The 23,778-nt window shown below is 34.7% G+C and overlaps 1 protein-coding gene across 5 annotated transcripts in view; it reads right to left on the reverse strand.

The window, feature by feature from the left end:
- SLCO1A2 (solute carrier organic anion transporter family member 1A2) overlaps positions 1-18,029 on the reverse strand; it is a 37,649-nt gene extending 19,620 nt beyond the window's left edge. For 2 of the 5 annotated variants that reach the window (XM_033118122.1, XM_033118120.1), the window contains exons 1-7: positions 17,680-17,837; positions 17,445-17,558; positions 13,783-13,924; positions 8,607-8,739; positions 4,894-4,994; positions 2,394-2,540; positions 223-321 (exon numbers count right to left, since the gene is read on the reverse strand). In XM_033118122.1, the coding sequence (XP_032974013.1) occupies positions 223-321; positions 2,394-2,540; positions 4,894-4,994; positions 8,607-8,739; positions 13,783-13,924; positions 17,445-17,501 (679 nt within the window). In that variant the 5' untranslated portion in view covers positions 17,502-17,558; positions 17,680-17,837. Of the gene's footprint in view, positions 1-222; positions 322-2,393; positions 2,541-4,893; positions 4,995-8,606; positions 8,740-13,782; positions 13,925-17,444; positions 17,559-17,679; positions 17,838-17,901 lie in introns of those variants that run through there. The other 3 variants (XM_033118121.1, XM_033118124.1, XM_033118123.1) reach the window with 3 other exon arrangements.
- Positions 18,030-23,778: the final 5,749 nt, after the last annotated feature.

A 23,778-nucleotide genomic window follows, 5' to 3' on the forward strand; every position in this document is an offset into this window, starting at 1 on the left:
GCATTGAATTTTGAGTCAGAAGATCAGCATTTTATCTTGCTTTCCTGCTCACTGGTGTGAAACATTTAAAAAATTATTTAAACTCGTCCACTTTAATTTGCACTCCTGGAAATTATAGTTTATCTAATTGACGGTCAAGTAAAGCAACAACAAACTGTGATAGCATACCTAAAGTTGCTTTGTGTACTCTAGATACTATATAACTAGATTTTAATGAATTACCTGTGTTTACAGATCCAGTGTCAACATAAATATTTGCACATAATGAGGATAACAAAAGTCCAAACAAAGGACCAATGATAGCTCCTGTTTCTATAAACCCTAAAAATAAAGGAAAATATGAAGTTATAGTTATATATATATATATATATATATATATCCACATAAAGAGTCCTAATTCCATGAAGAGTCTGAAGACTGAATTATTTTTGCTTTAGATATTCAACTTGTAAGAAAATTAAGCTTAAATATTCAATTTGTAAGAAAATTAAGGTTGGTATAACAAGTTTGTTTCTGTAAATGTTGAAGAAGGAGCCTCATAATTTATAGCCACTTTCTCTTTGTCTCCAAATTCTCTTTTGCTGTGTCACAGGTAAAGATTTGCTGGAGCAGCATTGCTAGGATTGTGCTATTTACAAAGCCACAATATACAGCAAGATTGTTTTGAGGATTTCAAAGCCAAATTTTTACACGAATTCTAAGTCAATACCATGTTATAATAAATTTCTTATGGCATATTCCTCAGAAAAGCTTCATTCCCAAAATCTCCAAGTTGAAACTTCCTCTGGCTATTCCTTACTATTATTGATACTTTATCATAATCTCCTTTCTTATCCTTCACGTTCTTATTTTCCATTCCCATCATTCCCCTGTCCTCATAACTTCTTACTCATCTGGAATTTCATCATCAGTTATCTCATAACTTGTCCATAATTCAGAATCTATGCTGCATCCTCCCTGCTCACTGAAAATCCAGACATGAACTTCCTAACTGTCTTACTCTTTACTTCAAAATATTTCTTTGCCCATTGTCTCTGCCTTCTCTGAAGTTCTATAGGCTAGTTTACCCTATACACACCTGATTATTTTTTACATCAACACTGTCTTCTCTGAGGACTTGCTTAGCCAAACACTCCTTCTCTTGTGCTTGTTCAAAGTCCCCCAGTCAATGATATCTACAGCATCTCAAATCTACCCTGCTTTCTTTCTTTTCACTACACTCTGCCTCTACTTCCTCATCAGTCATTCACACTGCTCAAATCCTTCCACATTTTACTCAAAATCGTCTCAGGTAGCACCAGTGATCTCTTGCCACTGTTCCAATGTCATTTTCTGGCCCTCATCCTCCTAACTCTCCATGTTATTATACTTGACATTGCTGGACAACTCCTCTTTAACATTTGCCTCCTAAGACATTCACAAAACTATATATTTATTGTTTTCCTTTTTCCTCTACGACTACTCCTTCCTTGATGTTTCTTCCTCCTACTCCACTAAGTAGAAGTGTTCCTTAGTATTTTATCCAAGGACCTCTTCCTATATATATGGCTTCCCACAGCAACCTCATTTCTCCCTCTTGCTTTCATTGACTTTCTATGTATATATGATGGTCAAACTTTATTGCTAGCCTTTCTGTTCTCTCCTAAACTCCAGAATCATACATGGAACATTTGAAAAAAAAAAATTATGCTGCAAGAATGTTTATGAGAAAATAATAAGAGAAAATACTAGAAATAAAATGACCAATGAAGAAGTTATAACAATCTACAAATGAAATAACAAAGATCTGAACAAAAATAGACATAATGAGGGGTGGCCAGATGGCTCAGTTGGTTAGAGCCTGTGCTCTTAACAAGGTTGCCAGTTCGACTCCCACATGGGATGGTGGTTCTGTGCCCCCCCACAACTAAGACTGAAGGACAACAAGTTGACTTGGAGCTGATGGGTCCTGGGAAAAACACACTGTTCCCCCCAAAAAACCTGAAAATACGCACTGTTCTCCTTACCCAATAAAATCTTTAAAAAAAAAAAAGACATAATGAAAATAGTGACATAAATTTTGAATATAAGAGACATTTTTAACAAAATATTGGTAAATCTCTTTAACAGATTGGACATGAGTAGAGCTAAGGATCTGGGGGAAATGAAGAGAACTCTAAGGGTACTAGATTAGTTGTATTTTCAACAGCAAAAAAGATTTAACAAAGTACATACTTGGAGTTAGCTCCAATTCAACAATGTAATTGCTGTATTCAATTTTTTATTGATGAACAACTGTGCCAAGGTACTCTGCTCATCATTCCGGTAATCACTGAGTCCAAATAAATAATTAATATCTACCCTCAAATAGCTTACTGTCCTGAAAAGAAGCTAAGGCAGATTTTCAAACTCACCAATATATAAAGGAGAGTTTTCAGATTTGGCAAAATCTTCTATGTAGGAAATACCCAAAGGCATGATGGGAGTTTCACCAATTCCACGAATCATATTTCCTACTAGTACATACACCCACATTAATGACTTAACTTCCTTCACATATTCTGCATCAAAAGAAAAAAAAGACATTGCATTAGTGTTTTCATAGTAAAGTATAAGCTATAAGTACAAGTTTTTGGTAAGTATTTCACAGTTCTTGTGTAACATGGCACCCTGTAAACAATGTATATTACCACGCCAGTAATGACTCATTGGAGCATACCTCTTGCATTGGCTGAGAGTACTGAGGTTGTGGCCAAGTACAAGTGGTATGCTGGAGCCACTTCCTACTGAGTTGGGAGAAAGGAGTAGTATACACATCTCTTCCCAATTCAGCGTTTAGTGACAACACATTGGTAGTTGGATAAGAGTACTGTGTTTTCCCGAAAATGAAACCTAGCTGGACCATCAGCTCTAATGCATCTTTTGGAGCAAAAATTAATATAAGACCCGGTATATATTATATTATATTATATTATATTATATTATATTATATTATATTATAATATTATATTATATTAAAGACCCGGTCTTATATTGTGTTAAAATAAGACCAGGTCTTATATTAATTTTTGTTCCAAAAGATGCATTAGAGCTGATGGTCCGGCTAGGTCTTATTTTCGGGGAAACACAGTATTTACACTACAGAAATTGGCAAATACTGAAAGTCAGAGCTTTATTTTCCCTCGAGAGAACCCATTTACCAGCAACTACTGGACCCAGTTAGCTGCCATGAGTGTTATCCCATTTCTATACTAACTTTAGGGAGAGAAAAAAACATAAATATTCTCCCTAGAATTAATACTATATTTATAAGATTTTAATAAGAGTCTCACTAAAGTTTGAATTCTGTACAGCTTTAATTATTTTATAGACACTAAAGTTATTTAACTGTATAGTAATGACATTTTCTCTACAGAGCTTACTGTGTACTGTAACCACCAAATAATGTTTGATAAAGAAATTCACCGCAATTCTTGAAGCAGCAGCTGCTTAGTAGAATAACAAAGACTAGGCCAAGGGGAACTGAAAGGGATCTCTAAAGACCTAGCCATTTCTGTTCTAAGCCAAAATAGCTGTCAAGCCAGGAGGACACTCTGTGGAGTCATGTTTTCAGGAAAGTGAACACATCTGCTATAAACTGACTAGGTGCCCACATATATGAGGGTCCTGAGCAAGCCGGGTCTGGAAATTTGTTGTGAGGTCCAACTCTCAGTCATTCCCAGTCCTGAAAATTATAATCTCCATTTCTGAGTATTCATGTTTTTTGTTTTGTTTTGTTTTGTTTTGTTTGTTTGTTTTGTCTTGTTTTGTTTTTGTGGTGAGTACAGTGACTTGCGTCTAGAGATCACCCGTAAAGTCTAGGCCTACTGTAGGGCAAAAAGGAAAATATCAGATGATCAAAGAATCAATGCACTTTCCTGAATATTCACCAGACTGGGAAGTTTTTATTTATTTATCTGCTACAATGCCAATTAAAAAAAAAAAAAGGAAATAGGACATGTCAGTCTTTGGCAAAGCCTGCTCAAGAAGAGAGCACAGGCCACTGTTGATATCACTGTTATCCTTTGTTTCCCCAGGAGGTTCCTTTGGCTTACAGTTTCTGAGACAGCTCTTCTTACACTCCTTGAAATTATTTGGGGTCCCTCTGATTCAATGCTGGCAGTGAAATTCCCAGCCTTGGGGACTGCTGTAACTTCCACTGATATGAATCCAGCATAAAAATGTCCCCATCACAGGAAGAATAAGTTCTGGTCTGAGATGAATCAACAGGGTTACCCCCAAACTAAGTAGCACCAGACTATATAACACATTAAGGGGCAGAGACTGGCATGTTGGTGACTGGAACAGCAGGAAGTTAGAAGTACCACTACTGCATTAGACTGTAAAGTAGTATCTCTGGTAAAGAGGGAGAAACGGGGCACCACACAAGTTTCTAGTTCAGTAGGAAGAGAATAGAATAAATCAGAACTATAGCATACTTGCCTACTTTCTCTGCTACAGATCAGTGACATAACACAGATCGTTTGAACTTTGTTTCTATTTCCTATTTCTTATAATTATACAGACCAAATTATCAGTATAAACCCATACTCCTAAGATATTTTTCTCTGTGGAATTAACTCTGCAGTGGTCTTTGGAGGGATGTATATGATGTATTTTTAAATAATCATTTTAAAGAATAGACAAAGCAATTTTAATAAGTACATTCTTAATAGAGGAATAACATTCTCTATTATTAACCATTCCTATTCCCCTCAGGGATCCCCTCCAAAAATCACTGAAAAAAAAGAAAATCTCTTTTGTTTCTTTACCTTAGTCACTTAATCAAACCCAATAACTCATTTAAAACCCCTCACTGGAACGTGTTGAGTTACAAATTCATTGAACAGAAAACAATAAAATGAAGGTAACAACCTGATGGATCTTCTGTTGGTCTGAAAATCTGGGTTCCGTTTTCTGTACACAAAAAACTGGTTGAGGACAAATTGAGTGAAACTGTAGATTCATATTCATATCTGTATGAACACAGGGAAAACATGTTTATATTAACAAACTAATGAGGACAATGTGAACATTGTGCAGAATAATTCCTGGTTCACTTAAGACCAAACATCCAAATTCACTAAAGAAGAAGTCTTTTCATCTTTGCCACTTAGTCATCATACATTAATATCATCAAGAATCTTGCCACTCACTGTAAATGTGCAATACCTTGACAGCTAGCTTTCCACACATGGATGATCTACCTTTTAGATTATGTAACATCAACTGTCTGTGGTGTTTAGGTGGTCATTTTCTGAAATTAATTACTGTGGGATAAGAACAAAAACTAAGAAAAATAATAGACTCAACAAAGTATAATTAAGAAGATAAAGGCTTTGGAGGGAAAAAAAACAACAAAACCAGAGTCCAACTTTGGATTCTCTGAGGTTTGCTCATACGAAATATAACCCTATATTCTGAGAATCCAAACAATAATTCCTGCATGTGTTCGTTAACCCCTAAAAGAAACAAAACATTTGCCCCTTACTGTAATGAGAGTGCTTAGGAGAATCTGAAACACTGTGACAGCACAACGTAATGACTTTTTCTCTTCTCAGAAGAACAAAAGGATTAATAGATTGTGACCATTAATAGATGGAGGAAAATACATCCAGTGCAGTCTCTCTCTTAGTTAGAAATTATGTTGAACTAGTTTCTATATTTCAATCAGATAAAAGAAAACTTGCCCTCTGAGTTCCAAATGAACTAAAGTGTTAAAATACCTTCTCCTTAATGACTGCTCAGCCATTCCAATAGAGTTTGGCTGTGAAAGGTAGACAAAGGCTTCTGTCTCCATACCCATGATCCCATAAGACATGCCAGCTTTAGGCAAAGAAATAGCACCTTCAGCAGGGGGTGAAAAGAAATGTAAATAATAGCTGAATATTACTCAACATTGTCTTCGATAGAATAGGAAATAAAAGGATAGTAAAAACTCTGACTAGAAATTTCTGGTCCCTTCAAAAGTACCTGAGGAGATAAAGTATCTTTTTCATTTAACTTATCCCCTTAAAAAGTAATAACTCATTCAAAATCCATTCATTCCCAAAACATCAGCAAAATGATAGTAAATAGATTTTAAAATGGAAAAAAAAAATGCCACAAAGATAAAGAGAATGGAAGATTTGATAAGAAGAGAGAGTTTAATAAGATTTTGAAAATGGGAAATAATAAGTGAGTGGTCACTGAATTAGTAGATATGAGAAATGCAATCCTAAGTAAGTGCCTGCAAGGGAGAAATCAAATATGTGTCACACATCCCTGGACAGTTTCAGGCAAGACATAAGACATTTCTAAATGTGGGAGTAAGCATGGTGCAAAAAAAACAAGAGAATTGGGTTAAAGTGTATATAAGGAGCAGTTAGACCCTGATAGATACCCTCTGCCTTTCCAACTGAAAATGGTCTTTGACTCTAGAGAGACTGAACAGCACATTGAAGACAGGGAAGACATACAAACAACTGGGGATATTAAGTTTAAAAAAAAAGTACATTCTATAAACCCCACCTGCTTAATAGCCAACTTTCCACCTTCCAGGCAACAGATTGGAGAAGACTTGCCTAAGATCACTAACAGGTTACGGCCATTCTGAGACATCTAAAAAACAGCCAGTCCCTGTGCAATCACCGTACAAAGAAGTATGGTTATTAATCAAGTCCTACATATTTATACAGAACTTCCAGTTAGCTTGTTGTTGTTATACTTCTCTTTCTGAAATATGAATAGATAACCAAGAACCACCAGATATATGAGGGAAGGCTATCAGTAAAGACAGAGACAAAACAAATAAAACCTGTACACTAGAACAAGACAGAGACAATGAAAACAGATGAAGAAAATTTAGATGGGAAAAAACATTACATTTTTGAAAGAAAACAAGATGTTCCTTAAAAGGATACATTCAAAGAATAAGAGTCCTTGGAAATTAAAAATGTGATAGCAAAAGTTAGAAATCCATTCAAAGGTTTGGAAGATAAAGTTAAAGAAATCTCCCACAAAGTAACAAAAGTTCAAGGTGATAAAAAACTTGGAAAATAAAAGATGAGTAAAATTATAATTTTAATCCAGAACATACAATATTCAAGTAGTAGAAGAGAAAGAGATAAGTAGGGGCGGGGGTTAGGTGGGATATTATCAAAGAAATAATACACGTAACTTTTCCAAATGTCTAGCCTGAAGACATCTGGCACAATGAAAGAAAAGGATTTACACCAAGACAATGATCATGAATCCAGAATTTGGAGCATAAAAAAAAAAAAAAAAAAAATCCCAGTAACTCCCAGAGAAAGGAAACTTTTCACAGGGATGAAAATGACATAAGATCCCCAACACTAACACTGAAAGCTAGAAAACATTGGAACAATGTCTTCAAAATCCATAGGAAAAATATTTCCAACCTAGAATTTTATACCAGCCAAACTATAAATCAAGTGTGAGAGTAGCATAAGAATATTTTCAGATATTCAAGTTATTAAACTTTTTACTTCTTTAAACACTTTCTCAGAAACCTATTAGATAATCTTTTCCACAGAAAAGAGTAAAAATAAAAAGAAAAATAGAAGATATGATATCCAGAAAATAAGTAACTGAACAGAGGAAAGATGCAACGCCAATTCCTAAGGATAATGGTGAGGAAAAATTTCAAGAAGCAGCCATGTAGCAGACCTAGAGAATTCCCAGTTTAGATTGCAGATGGAGAGTTGATGGTGTCAGGAGAGGTATCTCCAAGACAAAAACGAAATCCTCTGATATGTATGAGTATATTGAGAATATGTTGCCCTCACAGTGGAGAGTTTGGTGGGAAATTTAAAAAAAAATGAATGGAATAAAAAATGAGGCAAATATTAAATTCAGGGAAAATAAAAAGTGATGTAAGAAAGGAATGATAACAGATGGTTCAGTGATGGAAAATATGGACATCATCATACACATGGAAAGAGTAAATATGATTTTATGGTAGGAAGTCAGGTATATATTACATAACACTAAAGTATCAAAAACTAAAAGAATAAACATTTATTTAGAAATATGGAGGCAAATAGCAAAAGAAAGAGTCAAAAGAGTTGCAAGGAGTTGCCTCTGGAAAGCCGCAATATGGGCTATATCAAAGGGACAGGGGACAACTCTTTTTTCAAGATAAGCCTTTCAATATAATTTTACTTTTACAACTTTGTATACCTATTACTTTAGTAAAAACTGAAATAAAAATCAACCTTCAAACTGGCCTGTCTCTTTGTGACCTACAATTAAACAGAACCTCATTGTAATTAGAAATGTCTAAATAGTCCCGAGAAAAGAGTAATCCTGATTTTTGACAGGTTCTAAAAATCTTTTCCTCAGATTCAATTCCATAAAAGAGGTGTCCCAAATCTCTGTTTCATAAATTGAAAATTTATCTGACTATGTAAGTGGAAGTGAGGAAGCCAAGAGCACAAAATAGACTGGTGGAACAGAATCTGCATCTTCTGGTTCCCATTATAGTGCTCTGTGTTTTTAGGAAGCATTGTTCCTAAAAAGGAAATTCCAAGCTTCATTTCTTGCAGTTGAAATTGAACCTAAAATGTCTTCAGAGATTGAATGCTTACCGGTCCATGAGGAAATGAGGTAGAGATTGTAAAAAACATCCTAGGCCCATAACCACACATCCAACACCAATCATTATAGGTCTATGCAATTTGGATCCAAAGTAACTCACAAATATAATCAAAAAAAGATTTCCTAGGAAAAAAAATTGAGATAAAAATAAATATTTCAGTAAGTATAAACAACCTCCTTCAACCATTTACTACCTAGCATTTGTCATATAAACACTATCTGAAATACTGGGATTGGGGCTAGGGATTCATGAAACAATAAATGAATAAGACACAATCCCTGCCTCAAAGGAAGGCTATTTCACAATGCTGATGGGTATATAAACAGATCTCTGTGGATCATGAACAACTAAAGAGGGCTGAGAAAGAAGCCAGTGGAAGGGATTGAAGAATGGTTCTGGGAAATTTTAAAGGCTGTATTTGTGAGGCTGTATTTGTATTTTAAAGGCTGTATTTAAAGGCTGTATTTCCTAGATAGCGTTAGGAAATGGAATGCAAAAGTAGGTGTCAGACTGTAGGTCACCTCTGGCTTCTTCCTCCATGCTTGCTTCACAGAATATTATGTTTTCCTATGCTTGAAAAGAGAAGCAAAAGTCAAATTCAGATAGATAAATATTTTATAAGTTATGATTCATATATAACTTCACATTGGTCAACATAACCAAGCCAGAGATGTATGTTTATTTCTAGTTCTTTCCTTAGAAGGGAAAATTGTGGATTCTCCACTTTTCCAACTGGTCTTAGAAGTTAGTCTGGAACTGAGGAATAAATATCTCAATGAAAAATTTATCCCCATGTCTTAGGATGAAGATTTAGGATAAAGAAACTAATTAGAAGGCCCCATTATTATGGGAAAGCTCTTGATAAGTATGGAGTAAAGGGTCAAAAGAGTCAAATATATAAATTCTCAAATTATACATTTTTAATTCAATAATCAATATTTACCCTGATCATACTATGTATAAAGAAAATCTCTGTGGTGAGTTTAAGGATTATAAAAAGTTTTTAACCTCTTCCTGAAGGAGTTAATTTTCTGAGTGGTGTTGTATATTTTGAAGACTTTTCCTTCCATACTCTAGTCTGCCTTGTAAGTAGAGGAGATGTCAGCCCCTACATTATTTTGTATGGAGAAGGCTTCTCCTCTTAGCCACAGCAGCCACATTGACCTCTCTAAGTTTCTAAAATCCCCATCATCTGGGTAACTAGACTTCTTGGGGCGATCATTTCACAGTATATACAAATGTCAAATCACTATGTGGTACACATGAAACTAATATGATATTATATGTCAATTATACTTCAAATAAACTAATAGATAGATAGGTAGATAGATAAAATCCCATCATCAAAGCCATCAATGTTGAAGGTATTGTCTCCAGAAGCCTACTGTTTGAAATCTGTATTTTTGAAAAGAGAGAAAAGGAGGTGATTTCCCTCCTCACATAAGGGTCAGTTTATCTTTCAAATTGCCTTGCTCTGTCAGTAAAATAATCACCACAAGAGGGAACAGGAAAATATAGATAACTTTTTGTCAAGGGTATGGAGAATGCTGTCTGTAAATATTACTGAGGAAAGGTAAACAAAGTGATACTTTTATGGGTAACTGTAAATTACATCTCCTTTTCCTCTCAACATATTTCAGATCTTCATCATTCTCCACAAGCCACCTATCACCACTCACTTTCATAGTTAATATCTTATACTTTGTTAAGGAATTTGGAGCAATCAAACATGAGGATGTCTGAATTTCCAACCCTATGGCCTTACCACCTTCCATCAGTTTCAGAGGTTCGTGGTGCCCAACTAAACATCCAAGGTCAAACACACCACCTGGGAACTTCTGTTCTCTCCAGAAACTTACTTCAGTAATGAAACTATTTTTCATATATTTAAGCCTCTTTGTCTATATTGCATTTTAGTTACAGATCTCCTCTAGTCTCTCTCCAAATTAACATTCATCTGTATTCATAGATTCCACTTCTTCCCCTCCCATTTTCTCCTAAAGACACTGTTCTCTCTCTATTCTCTAGCTTCTAAATCTACACTTCAGCTGAAAGTGCCCTGGCAAAGATCATCAATTATCTCCCTATTGTAAAACCCAGGGAATACTTTCTATTCTTATCTAACTGGATATTTCTAATGCTTTTGACAATTAGTTTTCTTCTGAAAATTTCTACTCTCTTGGCATCTATAATATCATCTTCTCCTATGTCCCCCTCTTAACTTTTGGACTATTCTTTCCCTTAATATTTCCATGGTTGCTTTCTTCCACCTGTTCCTTAAACATTGATGCACCTGAAGGATCCATTCTTTCTGCATTGTACTTTTCACCCTATACCCTCTCCCTGAATAACCTCATCTCTTCTCTAGTTTTAAAAAACACCTATTTACTGACTAATCAATAGTTCCAATCCAGACAGTTACCAACGGTTCAGACTCATATAACTACAATGTGGACATTGCTACCAAAGGACTCAGGGGTACTACTACAATTTGCCTAAACAGAAATTATCATCCCCATAGCCACCACCATAGTCTTGTTCCCCTTCCCCTATTCTCTGTCAGCACCACTATCCACTCCATTGCCCAAGGTGTAAACCGAGGGACTCTCTCTTTTCCCATCCACCACATCCAATCTGGCACTGAGTTCTCTGGAATTGAACTACTAAATATTTCGTAGTTCACCCTTTTCTCTTTCTTTTTACCAGATGACCCTGACGCAGGCCCAGATAGCTCTTCCTTGTGCTTTTGCATTGGCCTCCTGGGATCCTCTCTGCCCTAGTCTAGTTGGCTACCACCTCTGAATCTATCTTCAACACAACCACATGCATTACACTGCTAAAAAACAAAGCTGACATTTGCTTTCAACAGGAGTTTTTAACTTGTAATCTATAAACCCCCAAGGAGTCCATGGAGAGAAATCAAGGGCTCCATGAACTTAAGTGAAAAAAAAATATTGTACCTTTTTTTCACTAACTTTTAATTTAATATTAACATTTCTTTTAACAGTGAAAGTAGGCACAAAGTATGAGGTGTGATCAAAAAGTATGGTGAATTTTTAAATTAAAAAAATTTATTATAGTAAAAGATGGCCTGACATTAATCCCCCTCAAGATACTCCCCTCGCTTCAAATACACATATCCCATCATTCTTGCCACTTTCTGAAGCAGTTCTGGAAGTCCTCTTTCATGAGTGATTTTGCTTCATTCTCTATCATGACAACACTCCGTGTCACACATCACTTCTCGTATGGCAATTTCCACCAAATAAAATCATTATGGTGTGTCCTCATCCACCTTACTCACCGGATCTGGCACCGTGTGACTTCTGGCTCTTCCCCAAAGTCAAAGTGACCATAAAAAGTAAACGTTTGAATCAATTCAGGACATCAATGCAGCTACGACAGCGCAACTAAAGACACTCACAAAAGAGGACTTCCAGAACTACTTCCAAAAGTGGCAAGAACAATGGGATAAGTGTGTTCAAAGAAAGGGGGGATATTTTGATGGGGATTAATGGCAATGTGTCTTTCACTGTAATACATTTTTTAATTTAAACATTTACCATATTTTTTTTACTAAACCTCATATAGTAATATTAATGGTACCTATGATTTTATCACAGACTGCCACCAGTAGAAGTTATAGATATTCACATATGACATTCAGTTGTTACAGATACTTCAAAATATTGTTGACACTAATCATTACTTCAAAATTAGTGTATATGCTATATTTAATGTGTGGATTAGCACAAATATTACTATATTATATTATAAGTTGTTTTAATATTTTGATATTTTATTTCAATATAATTGGTTTCATTGTACCTTTATAGTTTTTATTTTATGCAATTCAAAATATTATTCTGAGATCATATGGCATCATATTGCCAAAGAGTCCTTGGCACAGAAATATTAATAACCTTTGCCAATCTCTTAGTGACTTTTTATTACCTGGAAGATAATGTAAGTTCCACACTAGCATACAAGGCTAACCATAACCCATTTCTCCAAACTAATATCTTAATAATTTTTACCTTAACCTTTGCTAATCAATAATACTGGGCTATGTGTTGCTCCCCACACAAGCTACTATGCTGTCTTACCCTAGTGCTTCTTCTATTAGAATTCCCTTCACATTTATCTAACCTTGTTACTTCATCTGAAAAACTTTTACTCATCCTTCAAGTGTCTATCTTTCCTGAGATTGTGTCCCCACTCCATATTCTTATAGGACCTTATATATGCTGTCACCAAACTTACAGCATTCAATAAAAATGATTATTTTGCATCTATGCCCTCCATTAGACTCTGGGCTGAGCCTACACAGGATTATATAAAGATTTATTTCTAACTTCATCACCAGGATCTGGCATACAGGTGGAACAGGGAGCTGAACACTAGGAGACAAGATCAAGTATCACCTGTTTCAGTTTTGCCTCTCCTCAACCCTGATCTTCCTTTCAGATATTAATTAACTATATTAAAGGCAGCTTTTACCTTGAAGGAAGTAGAAGCCATGACAAAACTATAAAGGAGTGGCATTCATATTTCTATGCAGGTTGTTCACAGCAGAAATCTCTCTCTCCCTCATTCTTCCTCTCTGTCCTCACATCTTCCCAATCATCCACAAAAATCAGAGGCTAAGAATAGACTTTATTCTTCCCTAGAGACTGTTTCTGAAATAAATTCAGAGAGATGTGAAAGCAGTTTCTTCTTCCATCTGCACTTAGAAAGATTTGTCGATCTCCCAGAAACAACAGGAGAAGAAAAATCATTGCTTTTTTTCCTTTGGATTCTTTGTTTTCCATGATATCTTCTAAGTATGAAGATAGAGCCATTAAGAGTTATCAAGTGAGAGATTAAATGTAAATACTCTAAATACTCTGCTACTTATGCTAGATAACAAAAAAAAAAAACCTATTAGAACGAAACGTCCAATGGTGGGATATGTTGCAAAATTTAGGTGTTATTCAGAAGTAATATTTAAATAAATTGTTTCTAAGCATATTCCAAAATTACCTAGGAGATTCAACTTTCTTCTGAAAACAAATTATTTAATCAGATTAGATGGCCTGAAGCAACAAATAAAGAGAATAAAATTCAGACTAGCTCTATGGATAAAATAAAATGTAAATGGAAGTAATGCAGAAATAATTTATTACCAATCTCAAAGCTCCCATTAATAAATCCAACTAGAGATGTCGGGATGTTGAATTGTCTCTCTATTTGTGTGAGCATGGAGTTCATATAAGATCCAGATAGTGTTTTGGAAACAAATGCACATGTTATTGCCAGCAGAAACATCTAGGGAGAAAAGGATATAAGAGAAGATATAAAAATTTATTTTAAAATTGTATGTTTGTCATCTTTTGAGAAAATATCTTCCACCACAAGACAAATTGTCTCCAACTTAAATAAGCCTTGAGTTCACAAGGAACTTTTAATGTGGTTTGTTCTTCTGGACTTTCATGCCACGGTCTCTTTTTGAAATCTCAAAGTGAGACTAATTAATTAGTGATATTGAATTTTGTATGTAGTTGTAGCCTCATTATTTTATAGGCACATCTTGGACATACACAGAAACAATTAGTTATTTTCCATAACATACAGCTAATGATTTAAACAGATCTTCAGCATTACAATGCTATCTGTAGTACAAAAGAATATATGTATGTTACTGAAAAAAAGGAATGTAGCATTACGCAAAATATTGTTTTTTTATAGAAAGTTTGCTCCAGATCTTTTTTATCCAAAGTAGTATGTAAATTATACATTAGATTACTGCTCACAGCCAGGTAGTTTATTTAAAGCAATATTTTAATATCAAACTATAAAATGTTTCTAAACTGAACAGGTACTTGCTATGATAAACAAATATGAACACAATAAATACGCATATATTGAATGAATCACTTCCTCTATATTGATCTAGTTCCAAAGAACAGTCAGTTTGGTGCAATCAGTAACAAATATCAAGGACAATTTAACACATAGAACTGTTGTGGTTTTACTAAGTCTGGCTTTACTAAATATCTGAGAAGTCAAATTTTTGATAGTTTCATTAAATTGAAAAGAAAAGGATAGATTTTAGTAAGAGATTTTAAAAACGAGCGTTGCATACTGGGCAATAGTATAGTTAGGTGGATTAATTACTGCTTCAAAACAAACAAATTAGAGATAACAGATTTAGGTCAACCTGAATGGTATTCTCCAATCCTATGCCATAGGGCTTTTTTCTTGGCCCTATTTAAAGATATTTCCTAGTGACACTTCCATCCTGGGAGACCATTCAATCTACTCTTTAACCAGCACACTCAAATCCCTAAAATCCTTAGCCCTCCTCCTTCCACACTACCAATCTGAACCAACCCCACAATTTACATTATGCGTGTACATTCCCTTCAAGATTATTCAGTCTTTTCTGTTTCTCAGTCTCCAACCAAGCCATGTGCTCTATATGACCAGCATTTAAATGATCTCAGCAACTTTACCTTCAAACTTACCTCTATCCTTGCCTCCCTAATTTCCCTTCCATCATAGAAGAATAGGTGCCCCTCCCCTTGTACAGTAATATCCCTCCATCCATGCTCTTGAATCCATTCTTCACATTTCTGAGTTACTAATTTATCCATTATTACCTTCCTCCTCTATTTTCAACCTCATACTATTTACTGCCTCTCTCCTCACTAGCTTATAAATACATTCAAGATAGTTCTCTCTCTCTCCTCTCTCTCTCTCTCTCTCTCTCTGTGTGTGTTTGAATGTCTGTAACATACTTCCTCACTATACTGTGAGCAGTTCAAACATAAGAACTATATATTATTTACCTTTGTATCTTTGGTACCTAGTAAGTGCAATACATGTTGATTGAATTAATGACAGAATAAGTATTCCAAAACATCTTGAAGAAATGGTCAGAGCTGAAAGCAAGCTGAATGTAAATTGAAATGGAATAGGATTAAATACACCTAAACTGAGAATTAGCTGCACCAATTCGTGCGGGGAAGTCTGAATAGAATTTTATATGAAAAAGAACTGGAAATTTTAAGTATCAAGCGCAATGTGAGTCAAACTGCTATATGGCTGACAAGATAGTATGGCTATATGTCTAGTTATTTATCCTTTATAGTAAATACCATTTGTAGAAACTCTTTCTTCATACTATAAATTTTTGCAGAGCACATTTATTGAGAGTAAACAGTTTTCAGGTGATTTTATAATTCAGGTTTTGTATTAAAAAGCAAGGTCTACCCAATAAAGTACAAATCATATTTTAGAGAATCATTAATTAATTTAACATTTTAAGAACAGAAACTAGATGAATCATGATCCCAATGCTCTTTTCCTAAAACACCTGATGGGTAGCCTAACTGTTGGGTTCTGTTCACAGAGTGAAAGCAACCAGTGGCCATTCTGCGTCATGTCTAGTGCAAAATAACTTCTATATTTATAAAACTAGTTCTACTAGTTTGTAAAAGTAATGCTCCAGAATTTAAAGCAAATATTTTTAGGACAGTCTTTTGATGCTTTCTTAAAGTATTTTGTTTAATGAATACATATCTAAGTTCAGAAGGAAAAAAATTTGATTATTAAGCAATTGCCTCTCACTTTTACCTTATAAACTCGTGCTTGCAATATTTTGCTATAACATTCAGATCAACATCTAATCTTGCCACACTCCAAATAAAGACCACTGTTTATAAATAACACCTGACTTGACTTTTAGCTACAAGCGTTATTAATATTAATAGCTAATGTTTATTGAATGTTTACAATTCTTCAGTAATTATTCCAAACATGTAATGAGAAAAAAATCCTATGAGGTAGGAGTATTTTATTACCCTTTTCATGTGAGAAAACTGAAACACAAAGAGGTTAAGTAACTTGTCTAAGATCTCACAGCAAGTAAGCAGTTAAACTCAGAAATGAACCCAGGGAGCCTGGGCATCGATCCTTATTTTCAAGCATTCAGTTTTAGGAGAATAACATGATAATTGAGGGATAATTTAATAGGAAATTTTAAAAATACAATTAACATGGCATTTCAGGCAAAAGAGGTTTTCTAGGTTTATATCATAATTCTCCACTTTCATGTACATGTTTAGGTTTTACCTACACATGTATAAAGAGAAAATAAACTTTTGATAGGGAAAAATTGATGGCAGTGTCTTAGTTCGGAAACAACTTGCAAGCACTAGCTATAGAATCAAGATAAACATCCTTTGGTTTAAAGTACATTCAGATTTTGTTTGAAGGTAAAATGGCTTTGAAGCTATGAAGAGTTTGCTCTGAAATAGTCAAGAATACCAGAAACAGCTAACAAAATGGATATTTTTCTTAGAGAGAATGACTGGCTTGTTACTAAAGCTTAAAAAAAGTATTTGTTTTACTGGGTCATTGTGAAGTAATCATTGCATACAGATCAGCAAAGCATTTCTGTCCAAGGGACCATTTTCCGAGAAAGATTCTACACTCCTCTGGCCTAGAAGCCCCTCAACGGTGAGCATTAAATTGGCCTTTGATCCAAGAAAATAAGTCCTACTATAACATAATGTGTGCCTGAACATTTTTAAAACCTTGTCTTCTATTTAAGTCCCTCAAAACCATTTCTAATTAAATTGTCTGAATCAATATCCTTATTTAGACACACCCTCAGTTACAAAACTGACCTCATTAAAGCAAGAAATTATCAATATATCAGGTAGTGGAATATCAATATTAGACTACTTCATGAACATATAAGCAACGTTATAAGGTCAAATTAAAAACAACACAAAACAAAACATGGTATATATACATATGTCCACACAAAAAATTTCCATACCTTCAACTTGGAAAGACATCTTATTCTATGGATTTCAATTTTCTCAGTTTCTCCCATGTTGTTCTTCTGAGTGTTCCAAGGTATTTATTATTTAAATCTTGATATTTCTTAGTTCTATCATTTTAAGAAGACAAAAATCTATTAAATTACTGAAAAAAATCATAAGTCATCATTCTTTTGAAGAAAATACTGAATCTGAATAACATAAGCAGAATCCATTGTATTACAAAAATACCTGAAAAGCTTTTGATTCAGATATGACGTTAAAGAAGATTTAGTTGGTAATTTTCCATTGAAAAAGTTACATTGAATAACTTTAGTTACTCTTTAGCAAGATTAAAGGTATTAGAATTACTTGTTATGTTCCCCTTGCAAAATAATGATCATGTGGCTAAAATGAAACTTTTCATCTCTTTTGCCAAAACAAATAGAAGCAAAGTTAACTTCTTGGACTTACATCAAAATAATGCTTTTAAGAATACACAGACTTTGATTAGTGTTTGTGCTAAAAATCTGCTTCAGCAAGCCTACCAAAGTTCAAAAATCTCTGTTTGGCTAGGCTCCCTCTTCAAGTTCTTTGCGTTCCAAGACTTCCCTGGAGTTTCAAGAAGGGAAACACTTTCTGGGGCACTGCTGATTCACGGAAACCCGGGGAGACATGGAATTTTAATTATGGAAATAACCTAAGTAAAAACAACAAATAATTTTATGATCTGGAAAAGAATCCTACGGTTAGTTGCAAGTTAAGATGAGAGGTTCAGGAGAAGACCAAACATGTAAGTGCAGATCTATATGTCTACATATGTAATAAATAAATATATAAATATATATATGGCATATTTTTATATGTAAAACAAAAAGATTATTTGAACTATTAAATTTCATTAACCTTTTTTCAAAGTTTTGTCCTTTTTGTGTCTTGCAGCCAGAGCATTATTTTGTAACAAAATGAGTGTTTCACTGTGACGATATTTATTCTAGTAAATCTACTTCGGATTGTGAAAATGATATATTAACAGCATCCACAGCATTAATTTATTCAAACCTTCTGAACAATATCCATTTAAAAAGTGATCCTGAATGCACTAATTTTAAAAAATCTAACTGCTTTACATCTGTAAATTTGCTGAATCTCATTCCCTTTACATCCATTAAGGCAATGACCACTAGACAATGTGTGACCTTAGTTCTCTTTACTCATTCTCTCATTGTTACCACTACTTAATACCAGAAGTCACCTATGTACCTGTCCTTATGCTAAGCCGAGGATTTCAGAAGTGAACAAGGCACACAAGCTGTCCTATAGATAATAGAAACTGGTCAGGGAAGTGTAAGGCTCTGTGGAAAGTACTTGAACCCAGATCCCAAGGAACCTATATTGTTTATAGAGAAAGGTAACCTTTCAAATAAAACACATTGGAATAGAGCTAGACAGTGTACAATCAAATACAAATTATTTGGTATGTAAGAGGTGAAAAAATTCATAGGTCATAGATGAAAATTATTCGAGATTCTTTTGGCAATTCTAAGTAGCCATACAGATGAACTCACGCTGCAATCTCCCATAAAATGATAAATCACCGTAACTATAGTACAACTGCAAGGCACTAGTTTTGGAAAAGCCAACGAAACAGGATGATTTTTCAAAAGAAAGGGAACTGCTATTATTTGGACCTCAACTGTAATACATCTGCTTTTATCATAAACCTTTAAACTGCCCTTGTGTCTTCCTTCTCATGATTTAGAACCCAGTCTCACTCCATTTTCATTTTTCTTTCTATCCATCTTTGCCAATGTCTGAGCTCAATATAATCACCCAATCAAACAACAAAAGAGGGAGGGAACTTATTCCTCTTCCATGTCAATGTTGTCTTCACCCTTTTTAGTTAATAAAAACATGACTTTTCTAAATGCCTATTTTTCCTATCTGGCCAGGAGACATAGAAGGTGGAGTTAGTGACACAGAAAATCACCACAAAGGAGAATTCTGTAGTTCCTTCCAGGCGTTACACGACACTGTGTAACCATCTTGAGCACATTTTATCACCATGTCTCAAAGATTTGTTTACAAATGTATTTACCCTCTTGAGGGAAGTTTTCTAAATAATTGTCCTGACTGGGGTTAAAGGGTAGTGTTTAAAACTAAGCACTTGGAATGAATTAAATGTCATTCAATTAACACTGAATTTTCCCTAATTTGCCAACTTATACAGTTGAAAACATGTCAGCTTTTCAGAAACACTTCTTAAATTTTAATGGAGGAAAATAAATAAATGAATAAAATCCATCGTTTACTTAATAAAATTCATGAAATAGTTAATGTCACAATCACTTTGAGTATCTTGGCCTCAAATCAGGGAATGCACTCATTGTTTCTTCGTATCCTTGGCTGGGCAAGTGCCAGTCTTGTGAACAGTCCTCTTTTGTTAGCAGTGTTGTTTACATGGTGACTTCTGCTCCTGGGACCACAGTGTTACAGATAAATCCTTATCAATCATCACGGCTAATGAAAAGGACTTGCTGAAGTTTTATTAAGAGGAGAATCATTTTATTTCTCTACTCATCAGCATTCAAAGGGGGGAGCAAATGATTCTTCAGTATGCATTCTCACAAAAACGTGGTTGTTTCTTCTGTGTCTACTACTCAGAACTCTGAGGATTTTGTTTTGTTTTTTAATTGCAAGAAAAGGACATTATAGAATTGTTAACTATATGCACATTTTTGCAGAGCAAGACTCTAGAACGTTTTCCTCTTGCATGACTGGAACTCTATACCCACTGAAGGGCATCAGTCAGGTTTTTGACACCCTTTGATTGTCAGCCTTAATGACATGTCTCAGTCTAAGAGAATACAAATTTTTACAAATGAACTATCTTGTCTGTGTTCTTTACCCAGGGTTAAGTATATAGACATAGTTTTTTATTGCTATAAATCACCTGGGGAAAATGCATACATTTAATTTTACATTATACCATTGAATTAACAAAATAAAGGCTTTACTTTATCAGGCAAAACTAGTAGTACATACATGAAGAAGACTTAGAAGAACATCCTTTCCCTGGCAAAAAAAGGAGAGAGTCATACCAGCAACAGTCTTACGAAAATTGTTTATTTCCAGAAGCTTCAACTGATTCCTAGCTCTGCAAGAAAAGAACAGCCTCTTGGCAGCATCCAGCTGAAATTTTAACCAATACCACACCAAGCAAGCATGTGCCAATGAAGCACATGTAGAACCAACAATGGCCCTTTGTGTAGCGCCTACCAAATTATCTTACTTCTATTAGTTCATTTTCATCAGAAATCAAAGAATAAGATACTGGATTCTGCAAATAAGCCTTCCAAACATAGGTATTATTTGACTTCTTACATTCAGGGGAGGTACCAGAAATGCATCACTCTAGGCAAAACTAGAGGAGAAACTTAACTAAACCATACAACCCTGTATATGATTTCACCATGCAAAGAGTGAAACTCACAGTAACACAAGCAAAAACTATCATCAGCAATCCAGCAATAAAAATACGTACCCTGTTACTTTGGATAATGTACTTTCCAACTCTGCTAATAGACCAAGACATGGAAAAGTCAAGCTGAAAGTTGACTTCTCAAGTCTTAGAAGAACTGGTTGTGAATATCCTCAGAGTTACAGCCCAGGCCAAGTAATGTTAGAGAATCATCAGATTATGGAAGTAGTCAACATTTTCCACACTGGCAATTTAAACTATTTTATTTCTTCAAATTATTATACCAATTCTTCTCTTCCTTTTGCCTGTACCCACATAGTTCTAGATGCAAAAACATGTTCCTTCATTTAATTATGGCAAGTAAATACTGAATTGACCTTTATTCTCATAGAGAGTGGAGTTTTCATCTGTAACATGCCCAGAATAACAGAAAATCTAATAAAGAATTTAGATTTATTTTTCCCCAATCCATTTATTTATGTATTTGTTCATTCACATTAGTGGACATACAGAGACAACTAGATGTAATCAAAATGTCAGACCTTGAAGCCCAGCTGTAGTTTAGTTGTGAGTTGTTTAAGCTCTTTGAGTCTTTTTATTTTTTTGTTTTTTTACTTGTCTTTGGCATGGGAATATTTATGCCTATCTTGCAAGATTGGTATGAAGCTTGAGTTATGAAATTTACATAAGACCGACCCCTAGCATGGCTGCTGAAATAAAAGAGTCACTCTGTAAATGGCAGTGATTATTATTCATTCATTCCACAAATATTTATTAAGGCTCTGCTACATTCCAAACACAGTAGTTGGTGCTAGGGATACAAAGATGAATAACATATGTGCTTGCACACAAGTGGTCTCATAAGCTATTGGGAGAGATAGACAATTAAATGATAATAAAAGTTAGTTAATGCCACAGTGCAGACAACTTGAGCTAAGTAATAGGAAAAGATAATTAATGAAAACTATTTATTTTGATATTCACTTGGAATATCATTTGGATACAGCACAGTAGTTTAAGTGCTTGGGCTTTAAAATGAAGCATGCCTAGTTTGAAAGCCTGTTTTTAAATCAGTTGTGTGATTTTGTACAAATCACTTATACAATAAGGATAGTTTCTATCTTTATATCAGACAAGAAAATAGAAAAAAAACAAAACAGGAAAATAGAACCCAGACTGGTAGTTCAAGAGAGGAATTTAACATACGAAAATAGTTACAAAGGTGTCAGAGGAATTAAAGAGCCAAAATGAGCAGATGGTGGACAACCCAGAGATTTACACCAGTGGGAAGTCACTCCCACTCCTAAGGCTGTATCAGAAAGGGAAAGAGATTGAACTGCAGGAGCTTGAACCCTTAAGACACACAGCCACCGCCAGCAGCACCTCTTAAAGGTGGAGGTGTGGGGGAGTAATGCCCTGGCTCTTCCCTTCTCTACAAACCCATTCTCACACTAATACTTCCCACTGACAACCTAAAAGGAAATCAGATGCAAGGGAGCCTGGGAAGTTTCCTTTTTGAAATCAGTCCCTCTGGATAAAGAGATCAGAGGATGGGGGGAAAATGCACGTGAGGCCAGAAAAACAAATGACTAATACAACCATAATTAGTTGCAGTAGAGTTAAATAAGATAATAAGGGATAAATGTGTGCTAGCACATAATCAACGTTCAGTGAAGGGTAGCTATTTATATAATTGGGTAGTATGCCTTCAAACATTGATGTTCATTTTATTCTCAGTAATAGAGGATTCAGGAGATTTGACTAGTTGCATAATTGGTCAGCTCTCGACATTATATATAGAGAGACTGCAATCTCTAGGTTATAACAAATAAGACATGAGATTTTGTCATCAAATCAACTGATTTTTAATTGACTCAAATACATTAACCAACGACTTTTGCATTAGGGAAACACAGCCATAGTCACCAGATCATCACAGAGCAAGGTTTTTCCAGTTTTTTTATTTAAGTTAGGTATGGAGAAAATGTCCAAAAATTCCAAGATACATAGTCACAGTTACCACTAACTGCTTGGTGAAGATGCTTCAATAATCAGATTAAAAACAGTGCATTAAAGTCAGAAGTAAAATCTTTTCATGGTGGAAGGAGAAAAGAGAAAAGGATAATGTCATTGGTATTCCTCATTCTTATTATTTCCTTCTGTGTGGATGGAATTACATAGCACAACATGCCTTTCCTCTTTCCTTACCGTCTGACATGATCCAGTGACTATGTGCATAAGTCTGTCTATTTGGAGATTAATTTATAAGGAAGCCTGCTTGCCAACAGAAGTAAGCCACATTCCCTCATATCAGCTTTTTTAGTGCTGAAAATTATATTTTGGACTCTGTGTGCCATAGTTCTCTGTCTTAGTTTTCAATTGTTTCACAATTAGGATGGATGGGGGAAACATCAGCTTTATTGGTATTTATTCATTGGACACTCCAAAAACCCCAACATACAAGAAAAGCATGAAGTAACAGATTTTCATAAAAGACTATGAACAAACTGGAAAAACAGCAGCTCTAATATAATATTTATAGCATGATACTATTTTTGGTAAAACTATATGTAATTGTAGGTAATAAAAATATAAGCATTTTATACTACTTGCTATATTCTAGCCACTGTTCTAGCAGCTTTATAGATGTCCATCTATTTAATTCTCATAAAACTCTACAACATAAATACTATCATCCTAACTTTAGTGATGCAAGAATTAAAGCACAAAGGTGTAAAAGCAACTTCTGCCAGGTCAGACAGCTTGTAAGTATCAAAGCCAAGATTCAGATTCAGGCAGTCTGGCTATTAGAGACTATTAACTCCTACCCTAAGCTGCCTGTGTGTGTGTGTGTGTGTGTGTGTGTGTGT

Source organism: Rhinolophus ferrumequinum, chromosome 10 (assembly GCF_004115265.2).
Source record: "Rhinolophus ferrumequinum isolate MPI-CBG mRhiFer1 chromosome 10, mRhiFer1_v1.p, whole genome shotgun sequence".
In the NCBI taxonomy this organism is placed as follows: domain Eukaryota; kingdom Metazoa; phylum Chordata; class Mammalia; order Chiroptera; family Rhinolophidae; genus Rhinolophus; species Rhinolophus ferrumequinum.